General features: G+C 37.2%; 1 protein-coding gene across 1 annotated transcript in view; it reads right to left on the minus strand.

The window, feature by feature from the left end:
• The window catches only part of LOC150090910 (serine/threonine-protein kinase DCLK1-like), a 482,386-nt gene that overhangs the window by 286,409 nt on the left and 175,759 nt on the right, over positions 1-20,218 (minus strand). The window contains exon 10 of the mRNA XM_090377039.1: positions 18,328-18,385. Coding sequence (XP_090233165.1) covers positions 18,328-18,385 — 58 coding nt within the window. The remainder of the gene's footprint in view (positions 1-18,327; positions 18,386-20,218) is intronic.

Below are 20,218 nucleotides of genomic sequence, written 5' to 3' on the forward strand. Positions count from 1 at the left end.
AAGGCAATTGCAACCACCACTTCATGCACTACTTCCATTCCGATATTTCATCGTCCCCTGCCTGGAATTGCACCTAACTCCCTGGTCGTTTCAAATTTCTTTATTAGTTTACAAAGCTCCACTAATGTCAAAGGTCTTTTACGCAAACCTTTAAGTTTCCGACATTCACGTAGTGCTGCATTAGCGTTACTATTATTCTGGTAGAACAGTTTCCCTAAAAGAGCACGTTCCTTTTTTGTAAGAGCCATAATGGTTACTGACGGTGGCGTAGGCCTTTCTGCTTTTATCTAACAGGATGTCATTTGCATAAGCAGCATGCTTGAAGTAAATGACAACTTTTACATATGTGCAGCACCGTTTTCCCCTGGTAGCAGAAAATTGAACTAATTTTTTTTCTTCTACAAATAAATCACTTCCCCATACCCTAAATGACATATCCACCGATTTTCACAGCACTAACTCTAACCGTTTTGATACTAAGGTCTCCTGAATAGGGAAACTTATTTTATAACTACCCGGTATGTGCATATATAGCTTTGTGATTACTGCTTTAAAGTGTTCCATAATCTATTGTATTCCCTCTTCCTCTGCAATCTGCTTAATTGATAGACATCATGTTGCATCTTAAACTGTCATAGTCCCCTTTCTTGAAATTAAAAACTTTTGCATTTACCTTTAACTACTGCAATATCTCTCTTCATCTTGCAACTGACTGCATAATCAGTACCTGCCAGTAGTTCCTGTACTATGAGCTCCATGTTGTCATCTGATTATTGAGTTGTTTGTTATTTGGTTTTTAGGAGCATTAGCAACTAAGGCCATATTGCGCCGGGGATATGCGGTGGTCATTCCCTGACCTTTCCGCATCCTCCGTATTTGGTGGTCACGGGCTCGAACCCCAGTCTAATCAAGAAGCGTGTGCTACGCACTGCTGCTCCTGCCCACCTGGCTACGGAGGCACCGATTATTGAGTAATGATCAGGGTCTAGAATATTCTTACCCCTAGTATTTTCTCTAATGTGCTGTACAAATAATAATCATCTAGCCAATTTAAAAGGAAAAAGATAAAGCATATGGATCTGAGCAGTGACAAAAACCAAAATAGAAAGTGTGCAACACATTCAGAAATTATGACTGTTATCTCTACATAGCAATCCTGTAATGCTAAAGAAGCTTAAATATTGGTATTCAAAAAAATTCCTAGCAAAATTCATTGAATTTCTGTGAAATTTGACAATATATCATATATGTTTTCTAATAGCATTACGCTGTTGTATCATCCATCTCCGTACATGATTGCATCACACTTGTGGCAGTGTAAATACAGTGCATATGCTATTGCAATGTCCAAATTTTCACAATTAACACCACATAGGAAAAGTGCTGCTGCTGCTGCTGCACTGAATGCAGAGGAACATACTATGAATAAAATAGCTAAAAGATTCACTGTAATCAGTCAACAGTGCAACAATTATTAAGAAAATTATCAGAAACAGGTAATTCAAACAGAAAGAAAGAAAGTGGATATTTACAAATATCCTCTACAGTGCAGGACAAATTTCTGGTCCATCTCTGTGTCTCGAACACTCCTCGCTGGCAGATCTTAAAACAGCAAGGGAAAAAGATACAGGAGTAAAGGCAAGTCCTGCTGCAGTATGTAAATGCCTTTTCTCATTGCAATTAGCAGTAAGTTTCCCAAGAAAAAAAAAAAAAAAAAATTGACATAAAACACTTTTGTTTTGTGTTTGTTTTTAAAACACTTTTGACATAAAAAATGAAAGCCCAGTGTCTAACGTGAACAAAAGAGCATGCTAATTGGTCTAGGCATCAGTGAAAATGTGCTATTTTTTCTGATGAATAAAATTTCAACTTGCATGATTTGGATGGCCAGCAGACTGTTAGATGAAGAGAAGAATTTCATCCTGACTGTGCTGGTTCCACAGTCAAACATTTGCATCCCAAATAATATAGGGGTACATTTCACATGGAGGAGTTAGTTATCTCGAATTTGTGAAGGGTACAGTGAATGCTGAGGTGTACCAGGACTGGAGACAAAATTACTTCCCACAATTAGAAATCACTATGGGAATGTTGCCAAATGCATTTTTAAGAATGACTCTGTTCCATATCATAGAGCCAAAACCGTAAATACTACTTTACGAAATTAGCAAAAGTTTTAAATTTATGAAACATCTAGCTTTGATTAAATAAATGTAATTTTTTCTGCTGTCTTTACTGTCCATAGATGCAAAAATGGTTGAGGGATATTTGTTTGTTTGTTTCGGGGTTTTCTGAGGCTATAATGCGGCAAGGCAAGGATTTAAAAATACATAAAAGTAAAATATTATAATTATTTAATAAATTATTGTAAAAGTGTATATGATATAAAACAGTTATAAAACATAAAAAAATAAAACATTCTAAATAAAATGTTATAAATTAATATGTTGTAAAAAATAAAATAAATCTGACACATTGTCCAATAAAGATTGTGAGTGTATAAGGCTCAGACAGATAGGTAAAACACAAATGATGATCATTATTAAAACACACACATTCGATTAAAATATGACAGGCTGTTAAACAGTGTCACAATTTCTACACGTAGGATGATTGTCTATGGAACCTGTGGGGGGTGCCGGATTAGTGAGTTTGCCGGATCACTGGTGGTTAGATTAGCACATACAGTTTATCCAACAGCTAACCACCTCATCCCACCTCATCCTACATGTTGACTGCCAGGTTAGTTTAAGAAAAAAATTCCCCAGGGGCCAAAAAGTATTTAGCAAATAATTTGATTAGTAATTCTAAAATAAATTTTGTAATGTCAGTGTTGTCATTTTTTCGCTTAAAATATCAAAAAAAGAGAATTTTTTTGTGTCGCATATACGTGGCCCAGTAGGTTACTTTATTTCTTGAAAAGCCGTGTCAGCCACATACGTGTGACGCTATTACGGAATACATATGAAGGTCGTTTGTAATTAGCTTATTGCAAGCACTGCAATAAAACTAATTGCAATAAAATAAACTCTCAAATGTTTCAATAAGTTTGTCGTATTGTTAGAGATTTTGTGAAAACAAGTTCGTTAGCGCACTGTATTATCCATCATATTGTATTGTGTTTTTCCGCAAGTTTGTACAAGTGTGTACAACAGCAGGTTCAACATGGGAAGCATTCTAAGAATTAATCTTGGAGGCTACTGGGCTTTTCATACCAACAAAGAAATATCGTTTCTTTGTTGGTATGGTCAACAAATGCTACCAAAACAGTAGCGACAGGTCGGTGTGCCGACTGGGGAAATTTGAAATTACGTTCTGTGAAATTATGTCCAAATTAGCGATGGAACCGGATTAGTGATGGTCGACCTGTACTAAGAAATTAAAAATACATTTGTTGGAAAATGAAAGCACTAAATTGCTGTATGAAAGTCGATTGAAAGATAAACTCAAATCAGATGAGAGAGTGATAATGTTGAGGAAATCTGGTCAAATATGAAAAAATAAATTCTGGGTGCTGCTGAAGAAAGTCTTGGATATAAACCTATAAAAAATATAAACAGGCTAAGAACTTGGAATGAAGAATTGAAACAAACAAGCAATGAGAAAAAAAAAAAAAAAAAAGGGCTATAAACTGTTCCTACAAACTAAAGACGTACATCTACACATAAAATATAAAAAGCTTAAAGCAGAAATTAGAAAACCAACCAGAAGAGTCCGACGAGATGACTGGGATAAATTTGTTAAATCATTAAAACATGATATCACGGCCCACAGAGAGGAGGTTCCAAAATTTTTAAGAAATTACAACTAGATACAAATGATCAAACAAAAACCAACTCGATCTCTCAAGCAGAATGGAAGCAACACTATTCCAAACTATGGTATAACTCTGACACAAAGGAATTGGAAGATGAATCTGTGGTAACCAAAGATGAAGAAAATATAACAATGGAAGAACCAGAGTTAATATTACGAAAATCAAAAAAAGGACACGCATAGACAATTTGAATGTAGAACTATTTAAATATGGTGGCACCTTATTAAAAAATGCACTTCTAAAATTATTTAACATCATAGGGCACAAGCAACACATACTCAAATTAAATAATAAAATGATATGAGAAAAAAATGGATCAGCCACATAGAAAGAATAAACCTAGACCAGATCCCAAAATTAACCTTTAACTACAAAACTAAAGGCAAGTGTAGGGTGGTTAGTGTCAAACGGCACCAGGGGTTCCCCCATCTCTGCCAAACCTACAGGCAAGAGAGATGTGGGTTGACCAAGACAACAATGGCAAGATCAAGAACATCTCCAGAGCTACAACAGAACAGGTCTTAAAAGACCTAAGTCGGACCAAGTTCATGATGATGATCTCACATAACTTCTTGTTTGCTGCCTGCCTATGCCATGAGTATTGCCAATGGGATACCAGTTCCTTATGTACTAATTGCCTGTAGTCTATACAGGGGGCTAACAGGCAAGAGTCAAAAAGGGTCACTGATTTGGCTGCCAAATCATTTCCTAATACCCCAATGTAGCCGGGGAACAAACATCAAATTCAAATTGCAAAAAAGTGCAGCTTCTGCTGTACCCGGGACAGGACAGGATGAGGATTGAACCTCATCGATGATATAGCCTAAATGAATTGGAGTCGATTGAGGGATAAATCAATTTGTATAATAACATGGACCAGGAACAGTTCAGATCTCAATCCAACTGAAAATTGTTGAAATAAAACTTATGTTGCAGTAATGCAAAAGAAACCAAAAACACTCAGAGAAATAAAGGAGACATAAATCCATGTTTAATACTGTGGGATTTCCCAGAAATATATTCAGAACCTTATCCAGTTAATGCCACGACAATGTGAAGCAGTCACAAAGCAACAAGAGGGCCAACAAAATTAGCATTAGCAAGGACACATGATGCAAGAAAGCAAGCTTATATAGCATCAGCCAAAAAAAAAAAAAAACACACCCACGTACACCCTTCTCACTCCACCCATTCATTAGCTCCAAATGTTTGCCGGGTTCTGCCTTGAATCTGTTTAAGCTATCAACTTCTACAACAACAGATGGAAGTTTGTTCCAGCAATCAACCACCTGCTAGCTAAAGGCAAACTTCCACACATCTATCCAACTGTCTTTCCTCAATTTGAATTTATGCCCTCTCAGGCAATTATTCTAAGCAAGTGGAAGAATCCCATTAGCATTGAGCATGCTCAAAGCACTCAAGGCTTTATACACCTCAATCAGATCACCTTGTGGGTGCCTAGTCTCCAGATACTGTAATTTGCAAAACTTAAGCCTTTCTTCATAAGAGCAACCCTTTGTTCCATTCACTAATCTTGTTGCCCTTCTCGGTACACATTCCAACAGCTCTACATCCTTCTTAAAATGAAGCCTCCAGATCCTGTATACAGTACTCAAGGTGTAACCTAATTATTGCCTTATACAAGGGGATAATCACCTCCTTATCCCTGCTAGAAAAATTCCTGTATATCATTGACAAGACACCCATTGAGCTACTCTTGCAGCCCATATGCACTGCTCAGAAAACTTCATATCTGCCTGCACAATTACCCCAGGTCCTTTTCACTCTCTACCACTGTCAGTGTAGAACCCTGGGCACACATTCTATATGAATGTTTAATTTATGACATCCCCAGAACCCAGCTAATAGCACAGATTGGCCCCCTTCCAAGGGGAGAAGGAAGAACATATATTCATTATAGAATGAGGAAAATTAAAAAGCCCTTACAACCTTCACACAGAAAGTATTCAAAATGCGCAGAACTATCAATATAGCAATTCAGCCCCCCAGCAATTAAATAATAATCAATAGTTAAAATTGCCCACATCTCCCACCACGCCGAGACAATGACCTAATGACTGTCAGGACAGCAGTATTCTGCACCTTGACATGACAAAACCGGATTGACCTGGGTACCCCCCCCCCCCCCCAGGACAACCCTGCCATGTGTAGGAACCTGTGGCCCCACACCAAATAAGTAACCATGTGGAGGGGGGGGGGAGATGTACAGACAGCCAGGGAAGCAGATTAGCTGAAAAATATCAGTAAGCTGGTAGCAATGGGATACAATATAGAATGAAAGACAGAATGAATAGGCTGGTCACTTAGTGAAAGGGTGAATTAGTGATTATGCTAAAAGGGAATAAATGTAAGTTCTGGTAAAAGAAAGATGGACCCAGCATGAGGGAAAGAGAGTGAATGAGTGTTATGGTGAATGGAAATGAGTGGAAGAGCAAATGCACTAACATTTGCTCTTCCACTTTTTACTAAAAAATTTACTAACAACACTATGACTGCATTCTTCCCGGCTGCAAAAAACTTGCAGCTAGGCCTGCACCACAACTGAAGAATAATAGTAAGTTGACGTGCCGAGAGAGTGCAGTGCAGAAAGCACGAGTCGAACAAATGAAATGAAAGCCAGAAGAATGAATGAGAGTGTAAGTGTGTGAGAAAAAGAACACAAACCATAAATGTTAAGTTCACACAAAGCCCAGTTTTATTATTTTATATTCTTTCTTATTTAGCTTAATTATTAAGCATCAGATTTAAATTACATTACACACCATTGCAACCCCCCCCCATGGTGTGTGAGTGGAGAAAAAAAAAAAAAAAAAAATATATATATATATATATATATATATATATATATATATCCTAACAGGGAAGGAAAAAATTATTATAAACTATAAGAAAAGAAAAAAAAAGTATAAAAATAGAAGGCAAGTAGATAGAATGCAAATAGATTGCACCCTTTCTATTTAAGTGTATCCCATCCCTGTAGAAGCAGTCTCTCCTGTTAACAAGCACAGACCAGACTGAGAAAAATTCTACCCCTTGATCCTTGCACCATCTCTCCAGAGCCAAATTGACCAACAAGGCTCTCATCATATACTCCCTCCTATCGTGTCTGGGCACAATGCAGACACTTTCAAATTCAACCCTCCAACTCACGGCTTTTTTTTCAACATTGACCTGTTGAAATCTGTGAAATCTTTTTTTCAATATTGACCTGTTGAAGACTGGCGGAATTACTGTTAAGTAATTCCGCCAGTCTCCTACTCTCAATATCACTAGAGCCAATGGGTACAACGATATCACCTTTTGTGCCCTTAAAAGATGATATCTGCTCTACAACATCATCAACCTTAGCCCCCTGGCAGACATACCCTGGTCCTGTTCCATCTATCCTTTTGGCACAATATGTTCCCCGTTTCCCTGACAATAGAGCCACCAACAACAACTAGTTCCTTTGGCACCAGCGCATTCTGCCTTGGGGGGTTGCCGCTGTGTTGCATGATGGGATTGAGAATCAATGCCAAGTGAAAGCTTTGGCATTAATGTGGGCAGCTAAGAGCTTGATGGGCCCTCAATTTAAATCATTCGAGGGCATCCACCCTATCCTTTACGCTCTCATATAGGCCCGTAACAATGCTGAGTTGGCACCTGATTTCCTCACACTCCTTACATCGCACGCACACAAAGACATCCCCTTGGCAATATCATGTCCCATTTCTGATCGCTCAACTAACATCAAACAAGCAATGCATTTTAAAAGGCTGTGATTCAGAGGATAACTGTACCCCGGCCCCCTCAGTTCTCCCCTGAGCCACAGCACTCTCATTAGTTTGAGCCTTTTGCTTTGCTGCTCTGGTCTGAATTATGATTTCTATTCAATTTCAAATAAAATTCCAATACAAAGTATAACCCTAAACTAATATCCCAATGCAGTTATAACACTATATATGTGTATTTCAGAATTTAATATTACCTCCGAGTATATGTTATATGATTTTCTTTTCTCCTGTCAAGTTATATGTATTAATTTATAATGTTTACGTTTGTAAAAACTGTCATTATATGTATTTAGTTAAAAAAGTACAATTTAATTGACAATGAAATTTAATAAGATTAGTAAATTTTACTGATTAATTTATACTACTATACTCGCTATCCAGTTTTCAGTTAAACCTTATGCTATCTAGTTCAGGGTATACGTTGTACGTATAACAATAGCCGCAAGTTACGAATGCTAAATCTAAGGACACGAGGTATTAATTACTTTCAAAATCGCACTATCTAAATTCAAAATAAACCTTGCAGAATAAAACAAATCTTGCACCTCATCCCATTTTGCATTCTTGTAATGCCAAACAATACAAGGATGGGAAAAGACGTGAGATAAAGGCTGCATTGGTGAAGAGACAATCACCAAGTTGTAAACTGAGGTACCCAAAGGACCACTCACTTCGACCACGTACTTAGAAAGGTTGTTTGTGAGAAAAAGATCAAGCGTGTTGGCTGTATGGTTAAGATTGTCTGGTATTCTTGTAGGTAAATGTACAATCTGTGCAAGGTTATTAGTAATTGCAAAAGCCTCAGCATCTCGACCAGCTGGGTCAGTGTGACTAGAAAACGGAAGCCAGCTGGAGTTGTGAACATTAAAATCACCAAGGAAAATTACCTCACTGTTAGGAAAGTGGGACTGGAGATAGTCAAGTTGCAAAGACAGGAAGTCAAAGAGCTCCAAGTGATTATTGGAGTTGGGAGAACGATAAAGACAGCAGATGAATCTGACACAATGAAGTAGAGAGATTTTAAGCCAGAGAAGATCGAAGAGAGGAGATTCCAAATTACCAAGTCTCTGTCAGGGAATATAGGAACGGACATATGCACAAGTACCACATTTGAGGCGAAAGGAATCATACAGCAAATAATTTGGGCAACTGAGATGAGCAGTATTTGAATCAACCGATAACTGAGATTCTATGAGAAAAAGTACATGGGATTTGGCAGACTGCAAGTGGAAATGGACATCGTTGAGATTAGAATTGAGACCACGTATATTTGTGAAATGAACTAGGAAGTGTTTGGGAGGTTTAGATCTTTTCGCAGATAGGCTTACTCTATTTGTTTGACAATTCTTGGTGTATTCAATAGTAAGAAAAAGTGGGAGGGACATGCTGTATGAAGTAATGAGGCATACACATGGTAAGAATATACCCAGATCCTCGACATAACGTGGCCTTGACAATGGCCCTCGCATACACACTACTTGGACTCCCTCCAGTCACTATCTGGCAGAGTAGAGGTAGCAAGATTATACACTAGCTGATCCAGAAGCCTCCTAAAGAGTTACCAATAGATTCAGTCCGGTGTATTAACTAGCGGCCAGCCTGCAAACATCATTTTAAAGCTGTACCCTCGAAATGTAATAATAGATTGGATCTCGCCATGATTCGTCACAACCTCAAAAGTCATCCATCATAATGCATGTTGGAAGAGATATGGAAGGGTTGGGTGGGAAGCTCTTTGACTTCCTCTCTTTGCAACTTGATTTTCTCCACTCCAACTTTCCAAACAGTGAGGTAATTTTCCTCGGTGATTTTGATATTCACAATTCCAGCTGACTTCCGTTTTCTAGTCACACCGACCCAGCTGGTCAAGATGCTCAGGTTTTTGCAATTACTAATGACCTTGCACAGATTATTCATTTACCTACAAGAATACCGGACAATCCTAACCATACAGCCAACGTGCTTGATCTTTTTCTCACAAATGACCCTTCTATGTACACAGTCAAAGTGAGTGATCCTTTAGGCACCTCAGATCACAACTTGTTGATTGTCTCTTCTCCAATGGAGTCTTTATCTCACGGCTATTCCCAACCTTGTATTGTTTGGCATTACAAGAATGCAAAATGGGATGACCTGTGAGATTTCTTTTCCTTGGTCGGATTACTGTTTCAAAACTTCTGATGTCAACATTTGCTCAGATCGTGTCAGTGGAATTATTCTTGTAGGAATGGAATCCTTTATTCCACACTCCACTGTCAAATCTTGTCCTTTATCTAAACCTTGGTTTTGCAACAAATGTGCTAAGGCTGTTCAAGAGAAGAACGTTGCATATCATAATTGGCTTGTTTCTAATTCTTCAGTTTCATTTTCTGCCTACACCAAAGCTTGCAGCAATTTTAAAGCAGTTATTAATCAGTGCAAACTAAATTTCGAACAGGCTAAGAGTAGAAAACTTGCTTTTTGCCCTACTGGTAGCCGAGCATTCGGGTCTCTTGCCAAAGCTATTGGCCACAACTTTTGCCCATCTTTGCTCTCACCTCTGTCCAAACCAGATGGTTCTGTTGTGACTTCAGCCAAGGATAAAGCTGACCTCCTAGCATCCCATTTTTCTTCCATCTCATGTATTAATGATCTTGGTAAAACATCTCCCACTATTCCCAACATGCTCCATTCAATGCCACCTGTGGTCTTCCGTTATAAAGATGTCAGAAGGATTTTGACGAATCTCGATGCTAAGAAAGCTTCAGGTCCTGATGGTATTTCTTCACTTGTTCTCAAAACGTGCTCCTGAACTTACTCCTCCTTTACCGCCTTTTTTCGCTTTCTTATTCCAAAGATGTTTTTCCTTCTGCTTGGAAATTTGCTCATATCCAACCAGTTCCCAAAAAAGAGTGACAAATCCCCCCCCCCCATCCAATTATCGTCTCATTGCAATTACTTCTACTCTTTCTAAAGTAATGGTGAAATCAATTAACCACCAACTCTTAAATTACCTAGAAACCTTCTGTTTTGTGGGAGATGTTTTACCACTGATGATATTCTGGCTTATGATACCCATTTATGGACAAATTCAATTGAAAAGTTTGGTGAAACACAAGCAGTTGCTCTTGACATCTCAAAGGCTTTCGATCGTGTCTGGCATAAAGGTCTTCAAAAGAAGCTTCCATCTTAGGTTTCCCAACTGTTTTTTTTTTTTTTTTTTTTTTTTTTTTGCTAATCCAGTTTTCTCTCGGATCGCTCACTGAGGGTGATGGTAGCTGGCTCTCTGTCTTCTAACTTCTCCACTAATGCTGGTGTCCCCCAAGGTTCAGTTCTTTCCCCCACTCTTTTTCTCTTCTATATTAATGACCTTCTTCCATTGACTGGAAATCCTATCTGTAATTTTTAAAATGATAGCACATTGCATTCCACTTACCATTTTGAAAAACCGTGCCCTGCTCAATCAGCTTCAACTTCTCAAATATCTGCTACCAATTCCTTAAATGCCGATCTTCAGGTAATTCTCCAGTGGGGCAAAGACAACTTAGTTAATTTCAATCCTTCTAAAAATCAGTCTTGCCTTACATCTCACAAAAAGGATTTTTCTGTTCCTATGCTTATCTTTGGTGACATTCCGATTTCTAGGCAAAATGATATATCTCTTTTGGGGATTACCCCGACTTCTAAACTCTCTTGGCACAAGCACATTACAAATATTGCTTCCTCAGCATCTAAAAAACTTGGTTCTCTTTCGCTATCGGCATTACTTTTCTTCCAAACAGCTGTTCACTCTGTACGAATCACAAATCTGCCCTATCATGAAATATTGTTCCCACATCTGGGGTGGGGCCTCCAAAACATCTCTCAGGCTTCTTGATTCCATTCAGAAGAGGGCAGTTAGGTTAATTAATGATTCATCATTAACAGAGTCTGTCCACTCACTGTCTCGTAGACGTACTGTTTCTGCTGCATGCCTCTTCTACAGATACTTCCATTGGCACTGTTCTTCTGAATTGGCTTCTATAATTCCTTCTCTCTCTTTCAAAACAGTCCGAACAAGTTCCACCACCAGCCATCATCCATTTTACTGTTCAACTTCAAACTCACAGAACCAACTTTTCATCTTCCTCGTTTATTCATTCAACTGCCATTTTCTGGAACAACCTTCCTTCATATGTCTTTCCTGAAAATTACAGTCTATAGAAGTTCAAGTCTAATGTCAACAAATATCTTCTTTCATCTTCTCAACCTCCAACCCAAGCATGGTACTAAGTACTATAGGTTCTAATACCTCTCATGTTTGGGTTTTCATAAAAAAAAAAAAAAAAAAAAAACTGAAGTTTAACATTGACAAATGCAAATTACTCCATATGGGGGGGGGGGTGCCTCCATAGCCAGGTGGGAAGGAGCAGCAGTGCGTAACACACGCTTCTTGATTAGACCGGGGTTCGAGCCGTGTCACCACCAAATACGGAGGATGCGGAAAGGTCAGGGAATGACCACCGCATATTCTCGGAGCAATATGGCCTTAGTTGCTAATGCTCCTAAAAACCAAATAACAACAACAACAACTCCATATGGGTAGCAGCAACCCCAGAATAGCTTAACAACTGTGCAGTACAACACTCAGGGTAGGAGTTTTTTTTTTTTTTTTTTTTAAGGAGCATTAGCAACTAAGGCCATATTGCTCCAGGGATATGCGGTGGTCATTCCCTGACATTTCCGCATCCTCCGTATTTGGTGGTCACCAGCTCGAACCCCGGTCTAATCAAAATGTGCCATGCACTGCTGCTCCTGCTCACCTAGCTATGGAGGTGCCACTCACTAATACTAAACACACACCTTTTGTCATAAAAACAATTCAACACTCACAAAAACTGCTTTTCCACGTGGTTGTACAGACTGTTACGTTCATGTTTTGAAATTAACAAATGATCGAAAATTCAGGAGAATAAGGAAAACAAAACGCACTCCATGTTCTTTCAACTATTAAGTAGACATTAACAAACATTTGCACATTTTACTTGTTACTTTCAAGTCTTTAATTTTTAAATAAATCTGTATCAAGGGTTGAGTATTTCACTGCATCTCTGGAGTAAAACAGTTTTACCTGTAAAATTGAAAGGAAATCTACCTTTTCTGTTTAAAGAAATTTAAGTCCAGTTTGAAAACCAGCGAGTGCCTCCATGATCTTAGGTGGTGGCAGCTCTTGCTCCTCAACTTAATTTTCATCAATTGCATCTGGATCATGACTTTTGCCAGTAAGGTTTCAATTATTTCCAAGTCAATCATGTGCTCATACGTAGGACAGTTGTTGTCCCCATCTATCCAACATTCTACAGTGGCCCCCTCTTTCTCTATTAACGAACTATGCCAGTACTGGCTCGGCATTGGTCATGTCACCTTCTGTCAGGCCTTCATTAGTGTACTTTTCCAAGAACTGGTCAGCAGCAGTGACAGCTTCCTCTATAATGCCCTCAAAGTCATTCTCTTTATCACTGTCACTGGCTACTTGGGAGTTATCTTGTTGTTGTTATTTTGTTTTTAGGAGCATTAGCAACTAAGGCCATATTGCTATGGGAATATGCGGTGGTTATTCCCTGACCTTTCCATATCCTCTGTATTTGGTGGCTACGGGCTCAAACCCCGGTCTAATCAAGAAGCATGTGCTATGCACTGCTGCTCCTTCCCACCTGGCTACGGAGGCACCAGGAGTTATCTGGGATCAGACTTGCACCCAATATGTTTCTCCAACATTTTGAAATACACCTTTTCATCACAGTTCCCCAGGCTTCGCCACTGATGTGAAAAACTTGCTTTAAGTTCAGTTTCTTTAAAAATGAGGTAAGAGGATCCTCACTAGTGATTATTCAATTAAAAAAAAAACTTTCTTATTTAACCTATCAACTTCCACAACAACAGATGGAAGTTTGTTCTGGAAATCAACTACCCACTGGCTAAAGAAACAGACAAGAAGGAATAACTGTGTTACATAATCAAAGCCTTCCATATACATGCACAGCTTCAATAAGAGTGATGTCACAGCAACTACATCTGTAGATTTTGGTTTTCTTATCCTGAACACATAAATGTAAGCAACAAGACTCTACACGTTGTAGAGCCTTACTGCTTATTTATAGTTACTGTGGAGTGTAATAAAATGCACAATACAAACATTAAAAATAACAAGTTTATACATTTGAATAAAAAAAAAATGACAATATTTCTTAATACAGATTTTACTGTAACAAACCACTATTATTCAAGAATCAAAAGGACTGTAATAAAGGGGTCAACTTATAGGGTGAACACACAATTAACAACTAATTTTCAGGGAAAAACAAAAAACAGAAGTCGACTTAAATGCCATGTCAACTTAAATGCAAGAATACTTAACTCTATTAAAAATCTTAAACATCACCATTATATCTCAACACATTTGACTACTTCCACATATGAGGTGTGACAATAAAGTTCCCTGACTGGTTCAATAAAAACATGAAGTGAAGGAGCTCAAAAATGGTTTTATTTTTATCCAAGGTAATCACCACCTGATTGAATGCACTTATTACACTAAAAGAGTCAACAAAGTCATCCAAAGAGACGATGTTCATTTTATTGGTTAAGTTTTTCTTTAAGTTCTCAACATCCTGAAATATCTTGAGGATATGCGAGCCTAACTTGAGGATTGTGGGCCCTAGACAAAAAAATTTTTGGGGCCCCTGTAAAAATATTAATTATGAACAGGGCCTATCATTGGAGTATTTGATCCTTAAGCAAAATATTTTTTCTGAGGCCCTTACACACTACTTTAATAGTAAAAAAAAATAGGGCATAGGGGGCCCTTGGAAAATTAGGATTATGCAATAAATATAAAAATGTAAAGCAAATAAATCTGCAGTTCTAGGAAAATATATTCAAATCTGAATAAATCGGCTGTAAGCACATTTTGACTAGAAGCTACATCACAATTTGAAAGTGTATTTTATTTGCAAATTTTATAAAGAACACGAGCACTGATGCTCATCGTTACACTACTGGATATCACCGATTTTAGCTGTGTCATTTATGGGCCCCTAAAAGTACGGGCCCTAGGCACATGCCTAGTTTGCCTAGGCCTAAGGTAGGCCCTGCACATGTGCGGGACATTGTCGTGCAACAGGAACTAGCAATCTTGAAGTTACAGCCTCACCCAGGAAATGCACTTCAATAGTCTTTTAAGCACCTGATGTAGAATGCAGCATTGATTTTCTCCCCTTCAGGTGAAAATTCCTTATGAAACCCACCATTTGTCAAAAATCACAATCGGCATCACGTTGATTTTCGACTTCTGTAAACAAAACTTTTTGGGCCTTGGTGATGATTTTAAAGTCCACTGCATGCTCTGATGCGTCATCTCTGGGTTGTACTGAAACATGCAACACTCATCTCCAGTGACAATACAGTTGAGGAAATTAGGATTGTCTTGACAAGAGTCTGGATGAAGTCTTCATGGATGATGACACTCTGCACTGCTTCTGATCATCCATGAGACTATACAGCACAAATTTTTCACATATCTTCCTTTTCAATAAATCTTCAAGCAGAATTTGATGAATTGTAACATTATTCATATTCAACTCATCAGCCATCAAGGCACCTCCATAGCCAGGTGGGCAGGAGCAGCAGTGCGTAGCATACGCTTCTTAATTAGAACAGGGTTCAAGCACGTGACCACCAAATACGGAGGATGCGAAAAGGTCAGGGAATGGCCACCGTATATCCCTGGAGCAATATGGCCTTAGTTGCTAATGCTCCTAAAAACCAAATAAATAACATCAGCCATCATTCTGAGCGTCGAATGATGATCTCCTGCCACAATTTCCCAAACTTTTGCATCTTTGTACTCACTTTACGAGGCTAACAGACATCCACTTCTTAAGTAATTACAAACATCCTCGTGTTCATCTTTGAACCACTTATACCATTCATAAACACTGGTATGACAATGTTTCATCACCATAAACAGTTTTTAACATTTCACATATTACTGTCGCAGATTTTCCTACTGTAAAGCAATGATATTTGTTCGTTGCTCCATTGAAAACTAGTGACATGGAACATTGCTGCTACTAATGAAACTGGCCATTACTTGCAAACTGTCATCCTACTGGACAATCGTTGTACCACCATCTGTTGGAGAAAGTATGAATTAAAGTATACCACAGCTGTTTATTTTCAAACTCATTGAACACAACCAAGAATATAAGAATATTCTTTTATGCTTCAACTAATCATACCTATTCTTTGTTGCACCCTTTCCTACAGATGGACATTCTTCCTAAAATAGGTTTCTTAACCTGTACACAGTGTTCAAGATGTGATCTAATATTGCTTTATATGTGATAATCACCAATCTGTTCCTGATGGTAGAGTTCCAGTGTGTTGTTTGCATAACCACACAAACTGCCCTCGTAACCCACCTACACTCTTCAGAAGGCATCATGTCAGAATACAATTATCCACAGTACATTACTTTCATTATCAACCACCTTGAGCTTGCTGCTTCCCAACCAGAATGTTATCTTCAGAATGCTGTTACTGAATAGCAGTTCCTTATATTTATGAACGATATATTCAGCCCATGTGCAGTGTATTTATACCTTGTTGAAGTAACACATCCTGATTAGTATCAATAACCTTCCTTCTCATCTCTAAATCACAAGTGAACTTAGACATTTAACTTAAAATATACATCCTTCAATATATATTAGAAACAGTAAGAAGCCTAGCACGGAACCCCTAGGACTCCACTAATAACAACCAGGGCACTGGCCATTTCTAACTACTCTGTTGCCTACTATTTTACCATCCCTTTTCCCATAGAAGCTTGCTTGTAATGACAAATTTCCTAATTTACACAAAAAAATAATTCATTTGGAAGTATCAAATAATGGACTCCATAATTTTCCTGAGGCATGGAAATCATACTTACAAGTCTATAATTATTTCATCCTTTGAACAACCTTTGTGAATAACATATACATTGGAGAGATTTCCCATGAACTCAAGATACTCATTATTATAGATAAAGGCTTGATTACCTCTTTTACTGCTTCTTGTAATATAATTGGAGAGATTCTATCAGCACCAGGTATCTGTTTTAGTTTTAGCTGCAACTGTTTTTCTTCCAGCTTCATTACAGTCATCATTAAATCATTTAACTCCCACTTGCTATTAGACAGACTTCCTGTATGCCCAGCTCTAATTTTCATGTGTGAATATAGATGCAAAATAATTATTCGGTTTGTCAGCAACCTGTCCAGGATCATTATTTTTGTCATTCTGATCATCAAGTGGACCAATATGTTCCTCCATTTTCTTCTAGTGTTAATACATGCAAAGAATGCTTTGCTACTTTTCATTACACTCAGCCACGGGATTCGTCCCATAATCTGCCATAGTATACCTAACCTCCTAAGTAACTTGATTACAGACTAATTTATATTTACTGTAGCATTCTGTTTCCTGAGATTTTATACTCATTAATTTTATTTTCTACTTATAAGATCATCAATTCATGTAACATTTTCATTTTGGCCTAAGCTTTGAATAATACCCCACCGCACACACTTTTTTTTTTTTTTTGTTTTTTAAATATATAAAGCTAAGCTGTTTCTAGAATTATATCTCTAAGCTTCCTATTTGGCATTTGTAGATGATGAAGAGGATGGGGGACATCAGTTTGTCCCAGAAAAATTTTTAAACATATCTATGACCTTTCAAAAACAATATCCCTTTCCTTTACCCTTGACAGTGTTATTTCTGACTGACATTAATTATTGCCTAATGACTGCTAGTTACACTTCTTACTATCTAATATTAAAAGCTGTTGCTATTTTTCATATTAAAGTAATTTCTTTTGTAAATCATACATCAATATACTATGGTCACTGCTGCCTAGTGGTTACTTTGGTTGATGATACTTAATACATTATGAATTGCAGCCACAGTCAAAGTAAGAATATTAGATTTTCACATTACATCATGAAAGCAGTCATCCATCAAATCCAGAAAAGTACTGCGATTACTAATTGAATCACCAATCCACAAGTTCTATTCAATATCTACAAAATTAATATCCCCTTGATAAGATATTTTGATTTAGTATTTTTCACTGTATTTTTCTCTATATTGTTTGTTATACTCATAATTCATTTTGCCTATAACAATACTCCTATTCTCTTTTTTTTTCTTCTCAATGCTCATGTTACACAAGACTAACTCAATCTAATTGTGTCTCAACCAAAATGTCTGCCCTGTAAAGAACCTCCTACTCCTTGTTTTCCAGGATCTGAATGTATAAACAGAAACAATGCAAGCATCAATTACACTTCTTCTTATGGCTGTCTTTAGATTATTTTTCTGTATATCCGCAGAATACCACCTAATACTTCTATTCAAATGCATCCCATCTCTATAAAAATGGTCTCATCTGTTAACAACTGCTAGCCACGGTGAAAAAAAAAAAAATTCTATCCCAAAATGCCTTTTATCCATATCCATAGTAGTATACATAATTTAGTATGAATACTACTACTATGGATACTGTGGATATAGTGTAAATCCTTACACTCTATAACAAAAAATGAGTTTAGCTGACATTACTGTGGTTCTCTTATATTCTAAATTATTAGTTGAAAATGGATACATGGCAATGATTTTAGTAAATTGAAACATTAATTCTGATACACTTACTTTCCCCCTACATTTGGTTTTGTCAATAATTTTCAGAGCATATTCTTGTTTTGTAATCCTGAAAAAAGTATCAATAACCCATATACTAAAAATAACTATAAGTTATATTTATAATAAATGTAATAATATAAATAAAAACATAACCAAACAGAGACAATTTGTAATTTTTTGCAAGTGCGCTTCATACTGAATGCCATTCTCGATATTTTTTAACAAGCAAAAATTGTTTAATATGGTAAATTTTATCATTCTAATCTTTATTCTAACACTATTGGATAACAACAGCAATTAATATCTTTGTAATGGCAATCTTTTATATACAAAAAACAATTAATTACTGATTTTAACACTTTGAAACGGCAAACCAGTGCAACCAAAAAACTGAAGATGAAACCAATGCATTGCAGAAATATGAGTGCAGTGCATTTTGTACACCAACTTTGATTCTTTATTGGATTTTTACAGCTAAACTCGTCAAACAAAAAATAATTAGAATGAAGATCAAAACTAAAGACACATTTTTTCTTTAGTGTTTTTTAATGGAAACCTCAAAATTGAGAGGTATTAGAACTGACAGTACTTAGTACCTGATTTTGATTTTTTTTTTTTTTTTTTTTTGATTTGGTAGTTGTTGGCGCATCGGCTTCTGTGGCCATATTGCACCTCCCAAAGTTTTTGCAGTACAGTAATACCCCGACTTACGCTACCCCGACTTACGCGAACTCGGAGTTACGCGGTTCTTGATTTTTTCGTTTGGCAACGCTGCCGCCCACTATCTTCAAGGTCGTTTTTCATATGTTCATATGTTATCGATATACAGTGCGACAGCGGAGAATGAGAGCGAAAGATGAACAAAATTCAACTTTGCTGCTTTTATGTTTTTTATATCAGTGAAGGGGAAACACATTTCACCATAATAACGTAAAAACCAACACAATTCCAGCTATCGGTATAATCGCAAATGCAATTAGATCGAGTTTACTACCAGTTTATAACAGATTTCACTAGCAGAAATGCAACTGGATTTTTATTGTTTTATGGTAGTAACCCCTAGAAATGTGAGGTGTTAATAGTGTATCTCTGCCTTTATGGTGTTGTTTGTTCAGTTGCTACATGCGCGCAGCTTTGTTTATGCGTATCAAGCGTGCCTCCTCGTTTTGTAATTGTGCTTTATTCCCTAAAAATGAGTAAAATACTTAATTAAAAGGTGTGAAAAGGAAGCGTCCTGGTGAAGACACTGCAGATTCAGAGAGAAAAAGAAAAGCAATTATCGATAAACAGAGGCGGACTGGATCAAAAATTCTTACCCGGGAAAATTTATAGTGGCCTCATACTATGGTTTATGGCCAAAATCACACCGGCCTCCGGCCCACCGGGGTTTCCCCGGTAAGGCTTATGGCCAGTCCGCCTCTGTCGATAGAGAAAAAATATGAAATTGTGAAACGCTTTGAGTGAAATGAAAGACCATGTGATATTGCACGTGCTACAGGCCTAAATGAAGCAACGGCGAAAAGCACATGACAATTGCAAACTTGACAGGTTGAAAATTGAAAAGGGCTCAATTGTAAAGGGCTTAAAAATTTTAGAAAACATAGACTCCAACGAAGAACGCGTTATAGCTACAAAGCAAGGAATAAAAAAATTATTAGCTTGCTACGATGAAATTCTGCGTGAAAAAAAGAAGGCGCTATGTCGTCAGATGAATTTGTTAGATTTTATGAAGCCATCGACATCGAAATAACTTTTTTACGTAAGTCATTTGTTTTTTTAATACATATTTTGTATTAATATGCATAAAGAACTGCAATTTTATTAATATTTTTCTTCTAAACTAGTGTTTTTGTTAGTCTTTGGTCCCAATTAAGCAAAGTTTATATGTATTTATATGCAA

Source organism: Mastigoproctus giganteus, chromosome 1, assembly GCF_048544385.1.
Source record: "Mastigoproctus giganteus isolate SK-2022 chromosome 1, ASM4854438v1, whole genome shotgun sequence".
NCBI classification, from domain to species: Eukaryota; Metazoa; Arthropoda; class Arachnida; order Uropygi; family Thelyphonidae; genus Mastigoproctus; species Mastigoproctus giganteus.